The 15,064-nt window shown below is 45.0% G+C and overlaps 2 protein-coding genes across 2 annotated transcripts; both read right to left on the bottom strand.

Moving 5' to 3' along the window:
* Positions 1-1,660: 1,660 nt before the first annotated feature.
* On the bottom strand, positions 1,661-8,891 carry LOC127755709 (G-type lectin S-receptor-like serine/threonine-protein kinase At2g19130). Its single transcript, XM_052281384.1, has 2 exons — positions 8,629-8,891; positions 1,661-4,477 (listed from the first exon to the last, which is right to left on the bottom strand). The coding sequence occupies exons 1-2, from the start codon at positions 8,864-8,866 to the stop codon at positions 2,151-2,153; spliced, it is 2,565 nt and encodes an 854-aa protein (XP_052137344.1). The 5' UTR covers positions 8,867-8,891; the 3' UTR covers positions 1,661-2,150.
* Positions 8,892-9,482: 591 nt separating this feature from the next.
* On the bottom strand, positions 9,483-11,038 carry LOC127779360 (21.9 kDa heat shock protein-like). Its single transcript, XM_052306128.1, has 2 exons — positions 10,623-11,038; positions 9,483-9,561 (listed from the first exon to the last, which is right to left on the bottom strand). The coding sequence occupies exons 1-2, from the start codon at positions 11,036-11,038 to the stop codon at positions 9,483-9,485; spliced, it is 495 nt and encodes a 164-aa protein (XP_052162088.1).
* Positions 11,039-15,064: the final 4,026 nt, after the last annotated feature.

Consider the following 15,064-nt stretch of genomic DNA (forward strand, 5'->3'; position numbering starts at 1 on the left):
AATACTCAAACCCAGTGATTTTCTGGAAACGCCTCTCAGTGTAATATCCGTTCTCTGTTCCTCCTCAACTCCACTAGACGGTTGCAGTACCCCGTCTTTTCCTTGAACTGTCAGAATAACACAGATAAATCGATCCACCTAAAGAGTGTTCCCCCAAACCGACATCCTTCCTTACCCTCTCTTTCCCCCGTTTGTCTTGTCAAGCACTTCGATGTTAAACTGATCGAAGTCCCAAAATTCTTTCATTTGCCGCAATACCATTTCTTTCCCCGAACCCTTGGAACCTTGCGATTGAATCAAAACCCGCTTCGCCTTTTCGACTCGGCCTCCCTCAGATTCCCTTCTTTCCTATTTTCCCTCTACTCGAAATCCCCGAGTTCGGTCTTTCGCTTGAAACCACTAAAGTCGCTCGGCAAATCTAATTGTCGTGCGTCGACCCGTATATTCTCAATTCTATTTCTACCTTTGAACCCCACCACGACGAATGGATTTGTATGCCATAAACCGCTCCTAAACCCATAGTCGATATTGTCCCTACCTTTGAAACACTACCGCGTCCGATGGATTTGCATGCCCAAGCGTTGCTTCTAAAAATCCCATCATATCGTCGTCAATTTATTCAAGTGGTCGCAAAGAAACCCTAAGTCAAATACTTGGGCGGCTAAATGGCCGAATCACTTCCAATCCAAACCCCAGTTACAATTTCAGCTCAAAGTCAAAAGTCCAGTTATACAGTCCATTTATAAGGCGCCCAGTTATACATACAAAAGTCCAGTTATAGAGTCCCGCCTTATATATGTTTGTGGAGTGATGCACCGCACTGATATATCTTGTTATTTTTTTAGTGAATTTTAAAAACATGAAAAAACGAAATATGTGCCCTCAAGAGACAAATAGACTTTCTGTATTTAACTTGTTTAAAACCTAACAACCTGAAATTAAACGTTTCATTTATTTCCCTTTAATTCAAAGTTTCCAACATTCTCTAAGCCTTAGATATATACCCTCCATCCTAAAAAGATTAGCTTCTGATCCTTAGAAGTTGATTTTTTTTTCCTTTTTACGGAACATTACACATCAATGCCTCATCAAATTTAGCCTTACATATTTATAAAGTAATCTATCCCATATTAATGGACTTGACTACACAGCTAGTGGTAGCTGGTTTGTCTAAATCATCTACCACTTCATCTATAAGAGATACTATCCACCTATACTTCAAATACAATTTTCTCTTAAACTACTCATCCAATCTACGATCCGATTACACCGTTGTGTTTGTAATAATTAAATCTTTACGACAAAATCTCACATGATTATATTTTGATGAAAAATCATAAATTACTTTTATGATATGTCTAAATTATTTTTAGATTTCACTAAGTTACTTCTTAGAAATACAAAAGTAAATTCAGTAAAGCTTAAAAGTAATTTACATATATTATAGAAGTAACTTATAAAAAAAGTAACTTTAATTAATACCTTTTTCCATTGAACAAATTGTCATATATATATATATATATATATATATATATATATATATATATATATGTATGTATGTATATAAAAGTTACTTTTAGATTTGATTAAAATACTTCCTATACATTTATAATGCTCTGAGGTGATTACTTTTATTATTGTTTTTAGTTAATTCCATAATTTGTGCTGATTAATTTAATTTCTAGATAGAGTCATGTTTTTATCTCTACAACGGATTTACTTCAAATGGCATGCCAAAGTTACCTTCGTTTTGTTCTAAGTTACTTCTATAATATATATAAATTACTTTTAGGCTTTACTGAATTTACTTTTATATGTCTAAGAAGTAACTTATAAAAGTAATTTGTGATTTTTCATCAAATATAATCATGTGAGATCTTGTTGTAAAGATTTAATTGTTGCGAACACAATGATGTAATCGGATCGTAGATCGGATGAGTAGTTTAAGAGAAAATTTCATAAGAAGAAAAAAATGCACAACCTAATAGAAAAACTACTTGCATGTATGTCTGTAACGCTACTGGTACTTCTCACGTAATTGTCTGCGTCGCTCGTTAAGTCTAAATCGAGATGCCTCTCGAAATAGATTTTGCGTGTATTAATATATTTTGTTTTTAAATTTGTCATAAGCTACTCCAACTCCAAGTAGCTTATGTGTGAGAAGAGCCCGTTGACAGCCCTACCATGAACAACCTCGGCATCGGGGGAAAGTTGACGTCGACGAGCCCCTCCAGGGCCTTCACCACCATCCCCATGGTCGGCCTCGCGCTCTCCGCGTCCTGCACGCACCAGCACGCCACCTTGCACGCCCTCTCCACCTCTCCCATGTCGGCCTCCCCGCCCAGATTGCCGTCCACCGCGTCCCTGAGGTCGCCGTCGACGTCGAACAGCATCCTCACCGCCGTCAACGGGAAGAAGTCCGCCTCCACCGTGCCGCCGGCGCCGCTGTCGTACTCGTCGTCGTCGGCCGCCTCCGCCTGCCGCCGCCGCTGCTCCACGTTCCTCCTCCCGGATACGATCTCGAACAGCATCATCCCGTAGCTGTACACGTCCGCCTTCGCCGTGACCGCCGTGCCGGCGATCCACTCCGGCGCCAGGTACCCCACGGTCCCGCGCGTCGTCGTCAGCACGCGGCTGGAGTCGTCGCGGCCCATGAGCTTGGCGAGCCCCAAGTCGGCGACCTTGGCGGCGAACGCGCCGTCGAGGAGGATGTTCTCCGGCTTGACGTCGCAGTGGATGATGCGGTCCCTGCACTTGTCGTGCAGGTAGTGCAGCCCTCTCGCGACGCCCAGGGCGATCTGGTACCTCGTCTTCCAGCTCAGGACGCCGCCGCCATGGCCGGAGCCGGAGCCGAAGAGGTGCCTGTCCAGCGAGCCGTTGGGCATGTGCTCGTACACGAGCAGCCTCCGTGTTCGGTCGGTGCAGAAGCCGAGCAGCCTGATCAGGTTGACGTGCTGGATCATGCCGATGGTGCTCACCTCCGCGCGGAACTGCTTCTCGCCCTGACCAACGCCCTCGAGCTTCTTCACCGCCACCGGCGTCGCGTCCCCCGGCAGCGCGCCCTTGAACACCGACCCGAAGGCGCCGCCGCCGATCTTGTCGGAGAAGTTGTTGGTCACGAGCTGCAGGTCACGGTACGTGAACACCGTCAAGAAGGAGGAGGAGTCCTCCAGTCTCCGCAACGCCTTCGCCCTTCTGCTTCTCATGACGAGCACCGCGACCAGAACGGCGAGGGTCACTGCGGCGGCGACAACTCCGGCGACGACGAGTCCGATGGTCATTTTCTTGGTGTTCCCGGTGCCGGACAAGTCGGACGCCACGCCGAGGCGGATCGAAATGCTGTAGCCGTCGGTGCCGGAGCCGTTCGCGCCCCGGAGGTTGATGAGGTCGCCGTACCAGAGCGTGCAGCTGCCGTTGTAGGAGTAGGCGGTGCAGGAGCAGTTGCCGAGGCACGCGAGCTCGCAGTCGTCGTGAGCGCTCGCGGTCGCGGACGGCGCGGCCACGCCGCCGGTGGGCAGACTGTTCGCCTTGGGCATCGTGAAGAACGTGTCGTCGCGCTTCGTCGTCTTGCCCGACGCCTGGCCGCCGCCGCCGCACGGCATCTGCAGGCCGGTGATCCGGGCGCAGCCAGCGGTTTGGTCGCCGTACAGCCACTGCCGCGGCTGCCGCTCCACGAATCCCTGGAGGCAGCCGCACTCCGGCACAGCGCCGTCGGTGCAGACGCTGAAGGAGCCGCAGAGCGAGTAGACGTCGCACAGCGTGGGCTCCGACCAGAAGAGCACCCAGGTGGCGGCGGACTCCACCCACCCCCACAGCATGATCTGCCCCGCCACTCCCACGACGATCCGCGACAACAGGGCCTCGTCCTTGACTTCGAAGACGACGTAGCTCTCGTTCTCGGCGTCGACGTAGAGGAAGGTGTACGGCGACTGACCTTCAGGTCCCGATTCCTCCGGCGCGGTCGTCCAGTTGCCGCCGCCGCCGCTCCAGTACTGGTGGCTGCCGTTCCAGGCGAGCCGCAGGTGCTGGCTCGCGCCGCCGCCGCCGGCGTCGAGCTCGAGGGAGAACATGCCCGGGGTCGGGTCGTTGGAACCTTTCCACGCGACCAGGCGTGTCGCCTCGCCGGTGAGCTTGTTCCGGCGGAGCTTGCTGCCGGGGAGCCACGTGTTGTCCAGGTGGTCGAAGCTCTGCCACAGCACGGCGGAGGTGTTGGACGCGTCGGCAAGGACAAGGTTGCCGGTGTTGAGGATGACACCGACCGTGGAGTTGGCGGCGGCGGCGATGCCGGTGATGTTGGTGGACCAGACCGGTGACCTGGTGGCGCGGTCGAGGAGGACCATGTTGCCGTCGCTCGAGATGGAGAGCTGCGACGATTCCGGGTCGGTGAGTGGGGCCTGCCTGTTGGCAACCCACAGCTTGGTGTGTTCTCGGGTTTTGTGGTACCAGATGCCCATGTACCAACGCTGCAAGGCGTTATCTGTTACGATTACGAACAAGGAAATGGTTAGGTGATACTTCTACCTAATAAATTAAGGGTTAATTAGATTTATGCCACATAAAATTCATGTGTTGTAATTATGCCTATGATCTTTTGCAAATTACTGTCCATTGATTTTTTTTTTATATATAGATTTGGAGCTTCAAATCTTACATATAGTTTTCAACTAATGGATACAGTCCGTTTTGAAGAAAATAACCGAAAAAGAGACAAATTAAACATGTCAAAATCATAAATCTAAAGAAAAAAACAGTTGCAAAATTTAATTTTGGTGCTCTATAACCAAGTGTAAGTACAAACTGAATCTACATGAATACAAATTTTTATGCAAAATCCTACTAACGAAAAATTGAAAGATAGGAGTAAAAAATCTCTCACAAGTGAAATAGCAAACTGCTTGTAAAAAATGATATTTATGCTTCTATGACCATTAATTTTGACCAAATTACCCCCTTCTTTCATCTCCTCTACTACCCATTCTTTCCTGAGGTTTGCTCCGGTTCAACAAAAAGTATCTCGAGGTACCGGTACCTCGCAGTACCAAAACATTTTTGATCGTTGGATCTAGCTGTGCAGGATGGGCGTTGTTAGATCCAACAATCGGAAATGATTTGGTACCGTGAGGTACTGGTATCTCGAGGTACTTTTTTGTTGGACCGGAGCAAACCACTTTTTTCAGCCTCATCTCCACGAGTAGCCGCCTGTAGCGGTGTCTCATCACCCCTTCCCTGATACGCTTGTCCACGGGAAGCCGCCACCACAGACAACCCCAACAGCAATAAGGTAGGCATTTCTGGTTATGTACATGGATATTCCTCTCTCTAGGCTCATATTATTTTTATGAAATAAAATTGAATCAATTATATTCGTATTCAAAAGTAGTTATGATTATGCTTTTATAACATAAGATATAAGTGATATCCTAATAGAATAATTGTCGGTCAAACTCTTACCCTGACAAAACAAAATATGCCATCTATTTTTCTATAGTGGAATTTATTTTGGCCTTTACTTCAACAAGCTATAGCCAATTAGTAAAGAGATTGAATAACGAATGACTACGAGTTGCAAAATCATAGTTTGATTAAAAACAAGAAAACTACTTTAAAATACCATCTCAAAGGCAGGGATTTTTTTTTATCTATGGTTGGTGAGAATATGCATAACCATTATTTCTTCACAATGGTTTACATGTAGCATGTAGTTGTCTTTCTCAAATTCAAAAACAAAATCTCTGAAATCAGCGACCGGTCATTGTGTTGATCGAATTGTGCACACATCACTGCCGGCAGCTGACGTCGAACCAAAGCAAAAGATAACATCGGAGAATACTTAGCTATAAACAATGATTCACCCAATCTTCTCATCACCATATCCATCAAAGCCAATCCGACAAAAACTTAGCCACCTAGAATGCCAAACCACATAGAGTCTCTAATATGACGTATCTAATAAGGTCATGACATGTAGGATGTCGTCATCACTATTTCGTCCATCTGGAACTAGGTTTTTACCGGTGGCGAATCTAGAAATTTTTTTAAGCCCAGGCAAACCTAATGATGAGTAAAAAGTACACTTAAATCCATATACTATGTAGACTATTTAGTATACGCATATGTAAAATTGTCAATTGTCGAGTTCTAAATTAAGGAGAAGAAAACCAATGTACGAAATTATATTGATGAAATGATGGTCATGCATTGTTGATGGATTAGATTATAGTCTTGTATTATCTTAAAATGAAAAATATGATGATGAATGTTACAGTTAAGCTGATCCACTTATCTGACTTATATTTGAACTAGTAAATAAATTAAGAACGTAATTACCTACTACGCAACTGCATGCAGGTGAATGTCTGGACCCTGTGACTAAGCAAGATAACTATGTACTAGTTAGGGCATGTTCAATGGTAGAGATGAGTATGGTCTCTTAAACAATACAGAGACCATGTATTTACAATAGTTGAGACGACAAAGGCTCTAATCATTAACTCAAAAAATATTCCTTTTATTAATATTCTTTCTATTTTTTTACCCTCATGCAACCATATTTCCATATTATAGTGATTAAGAGTCATTGTTAAGCCGTTGTCATGCATAACAACGATGTTTTGTCTCTCCCCTTTCTCTTTCTTCCATATCAACAAGTATTCCTAATTAGCAACGCTAAGAGACCACTATTGACAACCATTGTACATGCCCTTATTGCACTATATATAGTGCACTGAATGCAGCAAAATGATGGTAACAAGTACTACTGATCACTTGATTCATGCAGCGAAGCCCAGGCAACTGCCCATGCTAGCCTGGCATTGGCTCTGCCGCTAGTTTTTACAGAGAGCTTATCCGACACGAAGTGAGGAAATGGAAGTCAACAACATCATCTTCTTTAGGAAGGAGTGTGGCACCCACAGGTGTCACTGATGTCGATACTCCTAGCGTTGATGACCCGGTCCTAGGTTTACGGTAATCTAATTAAGCTCGACCTTCTATGTCGTGGCTGGTGACAGGAGGAAAGGGGCGAGGCGCATACGCCAACAACATCTTGTCCTACCATCTTCATTGATTCGAAGAGGCTAACAATAGCGATGGTATATAGGGTGGAGGCCTCCTTCAGTTCTGATGGTTACTCTAGTAGTGTCTCAAGAAGACGTACTTGTTGTGGAGGCCAAATCTGGCTAGACCTTGCCACTGCCTTCCTCGAGAGCCATCGTTTCCGGCATACTCGTCTAGGGCAAAAAAAAAATAGGTAGGAAGTATATTATATATAAAAAGTTTAATGCTTGTGTCGGTGGGACACATGCATGCACGACAACTAGATACCCCATAAATTAAATGCCGCTCGAATTTATCAATTTTATGGCTGGACTATTATTTTGCAAAAAAAAAAAGGATTTTGGGACCATATAATTGTCAATATCCAAATCCACATGAGAAAGTGTAGTTTAAACTTGAGTAAAAATCTGAAATCCAGATGTCTACCTTGTTACTTTTGTGACCGACGTTAATTTTCAAACTTGAATTAATAACCTGAAATGCAACAGGTCAAAGTGTGTAATATTCTGTACAAAATAATGCAAGTCAAACTAATCGGTCCACATGATTAAGAATTGAACATCGTGAAATTAATGAACACGCAGATGCAGCTACGAGTGACTGCAAAAGCGAAAAATTTGACTTCCGTTGTGAACTCTGAACTCTTCTTCCGTTGTGAACAAATTTTGAGTATTTGTTTGTAATTGTACGTCTTTGTCTTTGAATTTTTCAATACAATGGAACAAGACAAACTTTTATGGGTGAAACAGTTCGAGTGACCAACATTTCATTGTAGTCGGTGGAAAAAAAAGGCTCGGTGACTCGTTTTTTTTTTAAAAAAAAGTTCTGAATGATCTTTTTTAAAGTGGAAATTATTTAATTTTGAATGAAAATTGTTTTCACTGCGGCTCGTTAATAAGAAAAATCTCAAATGACAGAGAAGAATATAATAAACTATATAAAAGTTCGAAAAAAGCTCAATAAAAATATGACCAAACTTTTTTTTCCCAATCCAGTGCACTGTACAATGTGTACATACGTATATTTCATTGTATAATTAATTAGTCCAATCAATTGATGCAGCTTCGCCTATTAAGCTTTAATTTGTATCATTCGGAAAAATAAAACTGTAGATGTGGTGGTGAAGTAGTGGTGCGTGATTTCATCCATCAGGGTTTAAATTCTAATGCTTACGAATATTACGCATATATATGTGCAAGTAATTTTTTAATAGAAATTTAGTAAGATTAAAAATGTACAGCTACTAAGTAACTTTTACCTCTTTGAGTATGTGTTAGGACATTTTCGTAGGTATGTGAGCATGGTGTTGCGTATGTAGTGATGGTGTGTGCGTACATCTACCGTGTAAATAGTTCGAATAAAAAAAGTAGGTTAAACTGTTAACTGGCACTCCGCCCGATTGGCAACAACCAAACTCGATCAGGCAAAAGAAACAAGTAAACAACACACGAACATAAGGGAGCTAGCAAAGCGTCGCTGATCGCGATCGAGACACGATCGATCAGGGGGTAACCGAACTGATGAAGTGATGATCAGGAGGCGAGGAAGAGGTAGCTTAGCTGCTATAGGTACCTGGCTGGAAGAAGCCTACCGCGAACCTGCCACCCTTGGACACCAGCCTCCGCCCGCCTGACAGCGGCCGGCCGACGGCCAAGGTATCGGTGGCGGCGGCGCGCGACGGAGCCAGAGCCACCCCTTGGTGCGGCCACAGCAGCAGGCAGCTGCTGATGATCAGCTGAAGGAGCGGAGAGCAGCGGCAGGAGGACGACCACCACCACGGTCGTCGTCGTCGTCCACCCCGAGCCGCCATTGCTCCACCAAACACAAACCTCCACTAGCTAGCTAGCTACGACAGATATTAGCTTTGCGAGGAGGAGCGACAGATATTAATTAATATAAAAAGGAATCGAATCGATCGATGGGTATGGGTAAGTTGACGTTTGCCAGCGTCGGCCGGCTATCCGGGGTGTGAATTTTCTACACGTTAGGTGCAAGCTTATTGGTACCCATTATTTTCGTCTTATCTAAATATTCGTCGTAAAAATTACACCCTTTCTTTTGGTCAGTCAGCCTTTTGATATCTGTCTTTTTAGGCTCGTCCACCCAATCCCCTCTGCCCTTCCACTCCAGGGTTCAATCCCATTTGCCATTTGAAGTTGAATCCCATCCCCTTCATCTTGTGGAGTTTTTAAAAAGGAGTGCAAATAAAATCCAAAATTTGAAAATGAGTAAAATTCTAAAAACTACCTAGGAACATCCCGAAAATTCTGAAAAAAATAAAGGACTGAAAATTACTGTAAAATTCAGTTGGTAATAAGTAAAATAGTTACAATGATCATAAAACATGACAAACTAATGATCTACTAGAAAACATGATAAACTTTTAAACGAGCAATTAGTGCATGCTGTCCACAACATTTGACTACTCAATTTAACATCACAACCTTTGATCCATCATCATGACAATCAGGGTTGACATCAAACACTAAGTACATACACATTGTTCTATAAAAAAAGCCAAAGGATCACAGAAATTTGATTCGTCCAAAAGTTAAGAAATTCCTCTCATTTCATCTCCACATGATTACTCCATGAATGCCTGAGGAAAAAAGTAATAACGATTGAAGTGCGATGATGCAAGAATGATCTTATAAAGTCATCTTCATGCGTAGTTGAATGTATGACTATGCCACACTTCGTTATTTCCAACATGAATTTTTGACTTCCGACCAATATCGGTAGATTCCTTTCCGACGGTCCCGTTTCCAATATACCGATATTATCTATATGGTTACCGTTTATGGTATACTGTTTTGATTCCGTTTTCGAGAAAAAAATGAAAATGAAAATGGTAGAGGGTTTTTCCTACCGTTTTCATCCTAATCCTCCTGGTATCTTGGTAGTTGTAGAAGGAGCGGAACTCCAGGGTTTTCGATTACTCTCTCTTCGGTTTCAGTTGCTTTGGACTCCATCCTACAGAAAGGCCGTCCGTGGTCGTCGGCGGTGCCGCTGTTTTTCGAGGGCTGTTGGGAATTGTTTTTCGAGTCCCGTTGGGAATATAGTGGGGTTCCTCCGTCACCGATCTCCTTCAATATTGGAGCAGCATTTCTTTTTCGCAATTTTAACCATAGCAGTCTTTTTTTCTTCTAATATATTAACGTGTGATCCTTTTGCGTGTTCAAAAAAAAAACCCATAAATCCATAATAGAATAGCTAACGACCAGCCCAAACGAGTCTGAATTCTGAATTATGAACAGATCATCAAAGATCACACGCCGAGTAATCTCATATTTCGAGTGTTTCACTTGCCGAATTTTCATTTCTTGGGTTCTTCCTGGGTCTCATATATTGAATCATATTATCATATTGGAGTATATTTTAAACATGCGAATATGTGATGTCGTTTACTTCCATTAGTTCCAACAATCTCCGAGCTCATCACATATTCCAACAATATGCATATATATCAAGCTGAGCCATTCCTGGTGGCGAAGATCCTGTGCGAGACGACGACGCCGAGCGCGAACGCGGCGACGGCGGCGGCGATCGCGCTCCCCCGATCCCACCTGGCCCGCTCCTTCTCCATCTCCATCTGCATCTCCGCCTCTACCCTCGCGTCCTCCATCGTCGCCATCACCACCTCCGCCGCGCCGCCCGCGGGGCGCTTCGGCACGGTGAGGCACAGCGTGGCGCCGTCGAAGCGGGCGGCGATCCGGTCCACATCGGCCGCCGGCGGCAGCTGGAACTCGCGGTGGAGGCGGACGTGCCCCGCGGGCCGCTGCCCGCGCACCGTGACGCGCCCCGCGCCGTCCACCTGCACGCGGAACTCCTCCTTCCTGAACCCGGCGAGGTCGAGGCGGGCGACGTAGCCCGCGGCGCCGTCGTGCCACTTCACCTCCGGCTGCAGGTCGACGTCGCGGGGCTCCACCTCCGCCGCCGCGCCCTTCGCCGATCTCGATCCCTTGGGCACGCACGTCGACATGGTGGATCGATATGCTAAGCTATAGCCTCGCGGGCGATCTGGACCAAGGAGGAGCTATGGATGGTGAGATGGAGCTCCAAGGAGGGAGCCATATATACTTACGTGATTGTGTGTTGAATTGGTTATTCGAAGCGTTTTCTTCAAGGTGATACAACTCTCGATCGATCGATCGCACCAAGAAAATTGGTGTTTAATTGGCGTCGAGGGTTGGGTTTGGGTAGGGATCTTGGTTTTGTCTCGTTTTCCAAGCCTACAAGCTACGGACAGTACTCTTCTACTTACATTTACTTGCTTTCGGCATGGATGCATATACATGGCATCAGGCATCTGCTGGTTACCTAGGACTACGATTGCCACCTACGAGAAATGTCCAATTCCTCTCATCTGAAGAAAACGTGAGCGGGATTCCTTTTATAAATACATGATTTTAGTAATACAGGAACCGATATATGAAAAATATAGGAATAGAATTGACGTAGTATATATGAATCCCACGAAAATCAAAGTCACATAAGTTTAAAAGATAATGTGTATAGGTGGCTCACAAGAAAATAACATATGAATTTTGATGGATTTTATAGAGAGAAGTTGCTTTTGACTACTCAAAGGAAAAAAAATAAAAAGTGGTTTGAGCTCAAATCCTATATATATTCCCCAATGGAATGGATTCTAAAAGAATTGGCATATGCTCTAATATTTTGTTCCAAACAAAACATGTGTATAGGAAAATCTCTAAAATTCTTATGAATTTCCTCCAATCCAAAAGAGCGGGTTGGAGCTACAGTACTTCCATCGGCAGATCAATTGATCAAGTCATCAAGCATGTGGCACCATCTTGATGTTCAATTATGGTTGGTCATTAAATTCTTCCTCCATATTTAAATATAAGATACTGATGGCTTTATATGGACAATTCAAAACTTGAACAACCGATAGCTCTCAAAGATTTATTTTGAAAAACAATTATGGATAGATTTTTCATAAATACTATTATAATTTTGTTAGTTAGTAGTCAAAGTTGAAAAGAAACTGGAATGTCAAATAATGTTATATATTTAAATATGGAGGTAGTATAAGCTATTAGTTGCTAGGGAAACCCAACTGCGTACATAGCAATTATAAGCTAGTTCCATTGGCAGAATGTTATTGAGAAACACGAGACGATGTGCATTTTATATAAACTAGCAATGTGCTCATAAGTGCAATGGGATAAACTAATTAATATTTTTTTTAGGAATATGCAAAAGAATTGTGCATCTTTATACAAAGACACCATGGCCGCGAAAGGGTATACTTAGTAAAATAAGAAAAACACACCACGCTGCGTGCCAACACCACTACCATAGCCTGAGGAAGAGACCTATGTGCCAAGACGGCTGCCCCAACATAACTGATTGTCGTTGGGCCTACAATGCAGCTATGGGTGAAAGAACCTCTAAAATGATGCCTCCAAGGAGGTTATGACACTGAAAACACCGTCATCGCTTGTCAAAGGATACTTGGATGTGGTTTTCACTTAAAGGATCCCAATAAAAAAGACGAGGGAGGCACCTCGAGAAATGCCTTTAAGAGGGTTGTGGCACCCAAAGGCATTACCGTCGCCGGCCTAGGAATACCATGCTAGATTTCCCATAGAACCTGCCTACACCCCTGTTGTTGAGACCTCATCGACCACCAATCTTGCCAACACATCATCACCACCACATCGTCGCTCTCTACTCGACTTCTGTCCTACTGCCAGCACAACCACAACCATCCATGCCTACACACTGGCACGACCATGACCATGACCATGACGATGACCACCGACTGTTGCACGATGGCGACCATATTGGCCTTCCTCCTATGCCATCACCTCACCAAGAAGGAGCGAGGTGACTGCCAACACCCACCACTTCATGTCGGCAATCTCGGATTTCCTCTCCTGTCATCGCATATACTGTCTCACCATAGAGTTCCCCACGATCAGATCTAAACCGGCCATAAAAGGGAGGAGCTACAAGGAGATGAGAACGCACTAGCAACAGAGGACGACCCGTCGTTGCCACCCGTGATGGTGATGTTCTGCGGCTCGATCCAAGTTCGAGGCCCCGAATCCGGCGGCTGCTCCACCAACCAGTGCTTGCATCACTGCCTTCTGCATGGTCAACCTCACGAGTGCATGTGCTCTATCCGTCGGCTGCTTGCTGCATGGGCCAACATGCTGCTACCAGCCTCCGCCTTCATCAATGCGTACTAGACCTCTGCCCGGTAGGCCCCACACTCCTTGCCAACTACAGACCCTCGCCGTTGCAACCCCGCCTCTAGCCAGTAACACGAATAGCCTCTGACCACACCCACTACATCCTCAGCACCAAGTAGATTTAGAGTTTGTTGTCATAGGAGGCAATCTTCAGGTTCCAGGGGCACACTGTGCAACCATGGAGAAGGCCTTGCTGTCACCGGTGACCTACCAAGCGGCCGTCGGCGACGATGACGAGGGGAAGATAGGGTTTCTGGAGGGTTGGGAAAGATGCAGCGTGATTCACTTAGTGAGTCGCTGGAGCGGCTCATGAGACCTTTATAGAAGAAAAGTTTCATAATCTCAAACCTAATTAATATTTATGACTAATATTAAATAATTGATTCAGTTTCGACATATCTTTGCATGATTGCATATCAGGCAGCAATTTCAACATCTATGACTCGTAAACATGACCATCTTCGCACCAGAGAATTTCTTTTTAAATGTTTGTGTTAGGGAGCTTAATTCGATGCGCATGCATGTGGAGCCATGGAGCCGAGCAGAGTAAAGATAAATCACCAATTAACAAAAGAGCATGGAGGTGAAGATAGACCCGAGCATATCTTTCTTTTCTCAATGAAAGCCTCAAGAATATCTCAAATCAATCTTAAGAAAAAAAAATAATTCAATTATCTGCTTATGCACAACCCACTGAATTTTGCGTAGGAATCTTTTGCACATGTGCAGATGCGTATCACAATAATAATCATGATAGGAAAGCGATCTTGTGCAGAATAAGAACTCGATCTGATGAAAAGCACACACAGACATGAATTGGACATCATATCAAGAAATTTGCGAAAATGCTTAGTGACGTAAGTCCGGGCGACTCCAAAATATTGGACACACTCGTCCTTATCCAGAACACGTAGCTACCTCCTCCACCACACGTTCCCACATCTCTTCATTTTATTTTTACCCTCCCTCTTGCTCTATCTCTCCTGAAAGACTTCATCCCAATGGCCATACGGTGGCAGAGGAGGCACTGGGCCTTGCTTCGTTAAAAACACGATGATGACGGCAACGGCGGTGCAGGGTACATGACAATAGCAGAGGCAGTGTGTCAGGGGGCATAGGGCGACACAGGATATGATGAAGACGTTGGACCTTGCCGCCATTGGCGGCCGCCGGGGGAGGGGGGCAGGGGGGCAGGGCACGACGACACGGGATGGGGAAAAGGTGTTGGATCTAGCTACTGACAAGGACCGAATGCTGATGCAGCTGGCCTTAGTCGGAGGACGCCCGTCTTGCGCCACTGCTCGCCTGCGTCTTCCCTGTGTCGTCACCTCCCCCGCCGCATCGGTGGTTCTGGTGGCCGAAGTAGAAGAAGACGGAGGTGGGTTCATTTTCTTAGAGCTTTTAGAGATTTTGCACCCCGATTGTTTTTCTTGTTGCACTTTATTTTATCAAGGTGTTTCATTATATTTTGATTCGGTGTTGCATATATTGATTCTTTGTGTTGTGATTGGTATGTTTCATGTTGTATTTTGTCACACCCCGATCCGGCACCGCCGTACAATGGCACCTGACAGGAGCGTGTCGTAGGAAAACGGCGCGAACCGCTTCCTACGAAACCGCGATCACAGTACCAGTCCCAGGACATAGTGCTGGTACCCACGGTGACAAATATGATTCATTGCAATCCTTAAAATAAATAGAGGACTTATTTACCTTAACTTAGGTTGCAGCTCAGACAGCCCGAGAATACAACCGACGACGCGGACGAGGAAACACCAACAACA

This window comes from Oryza glaberrima, chromosome 1 (genome assembly GCF_000147395.1).
Source record: "Oryza glaberrima chromosome 1, OglaRS2, whole genome shotgun sequence".
NCBI lineage: Eukaryota > Viridiplantae > Streptophyta > Magnoliopsida > Poales > Poaceae > Oryza > Oryza glaberrima.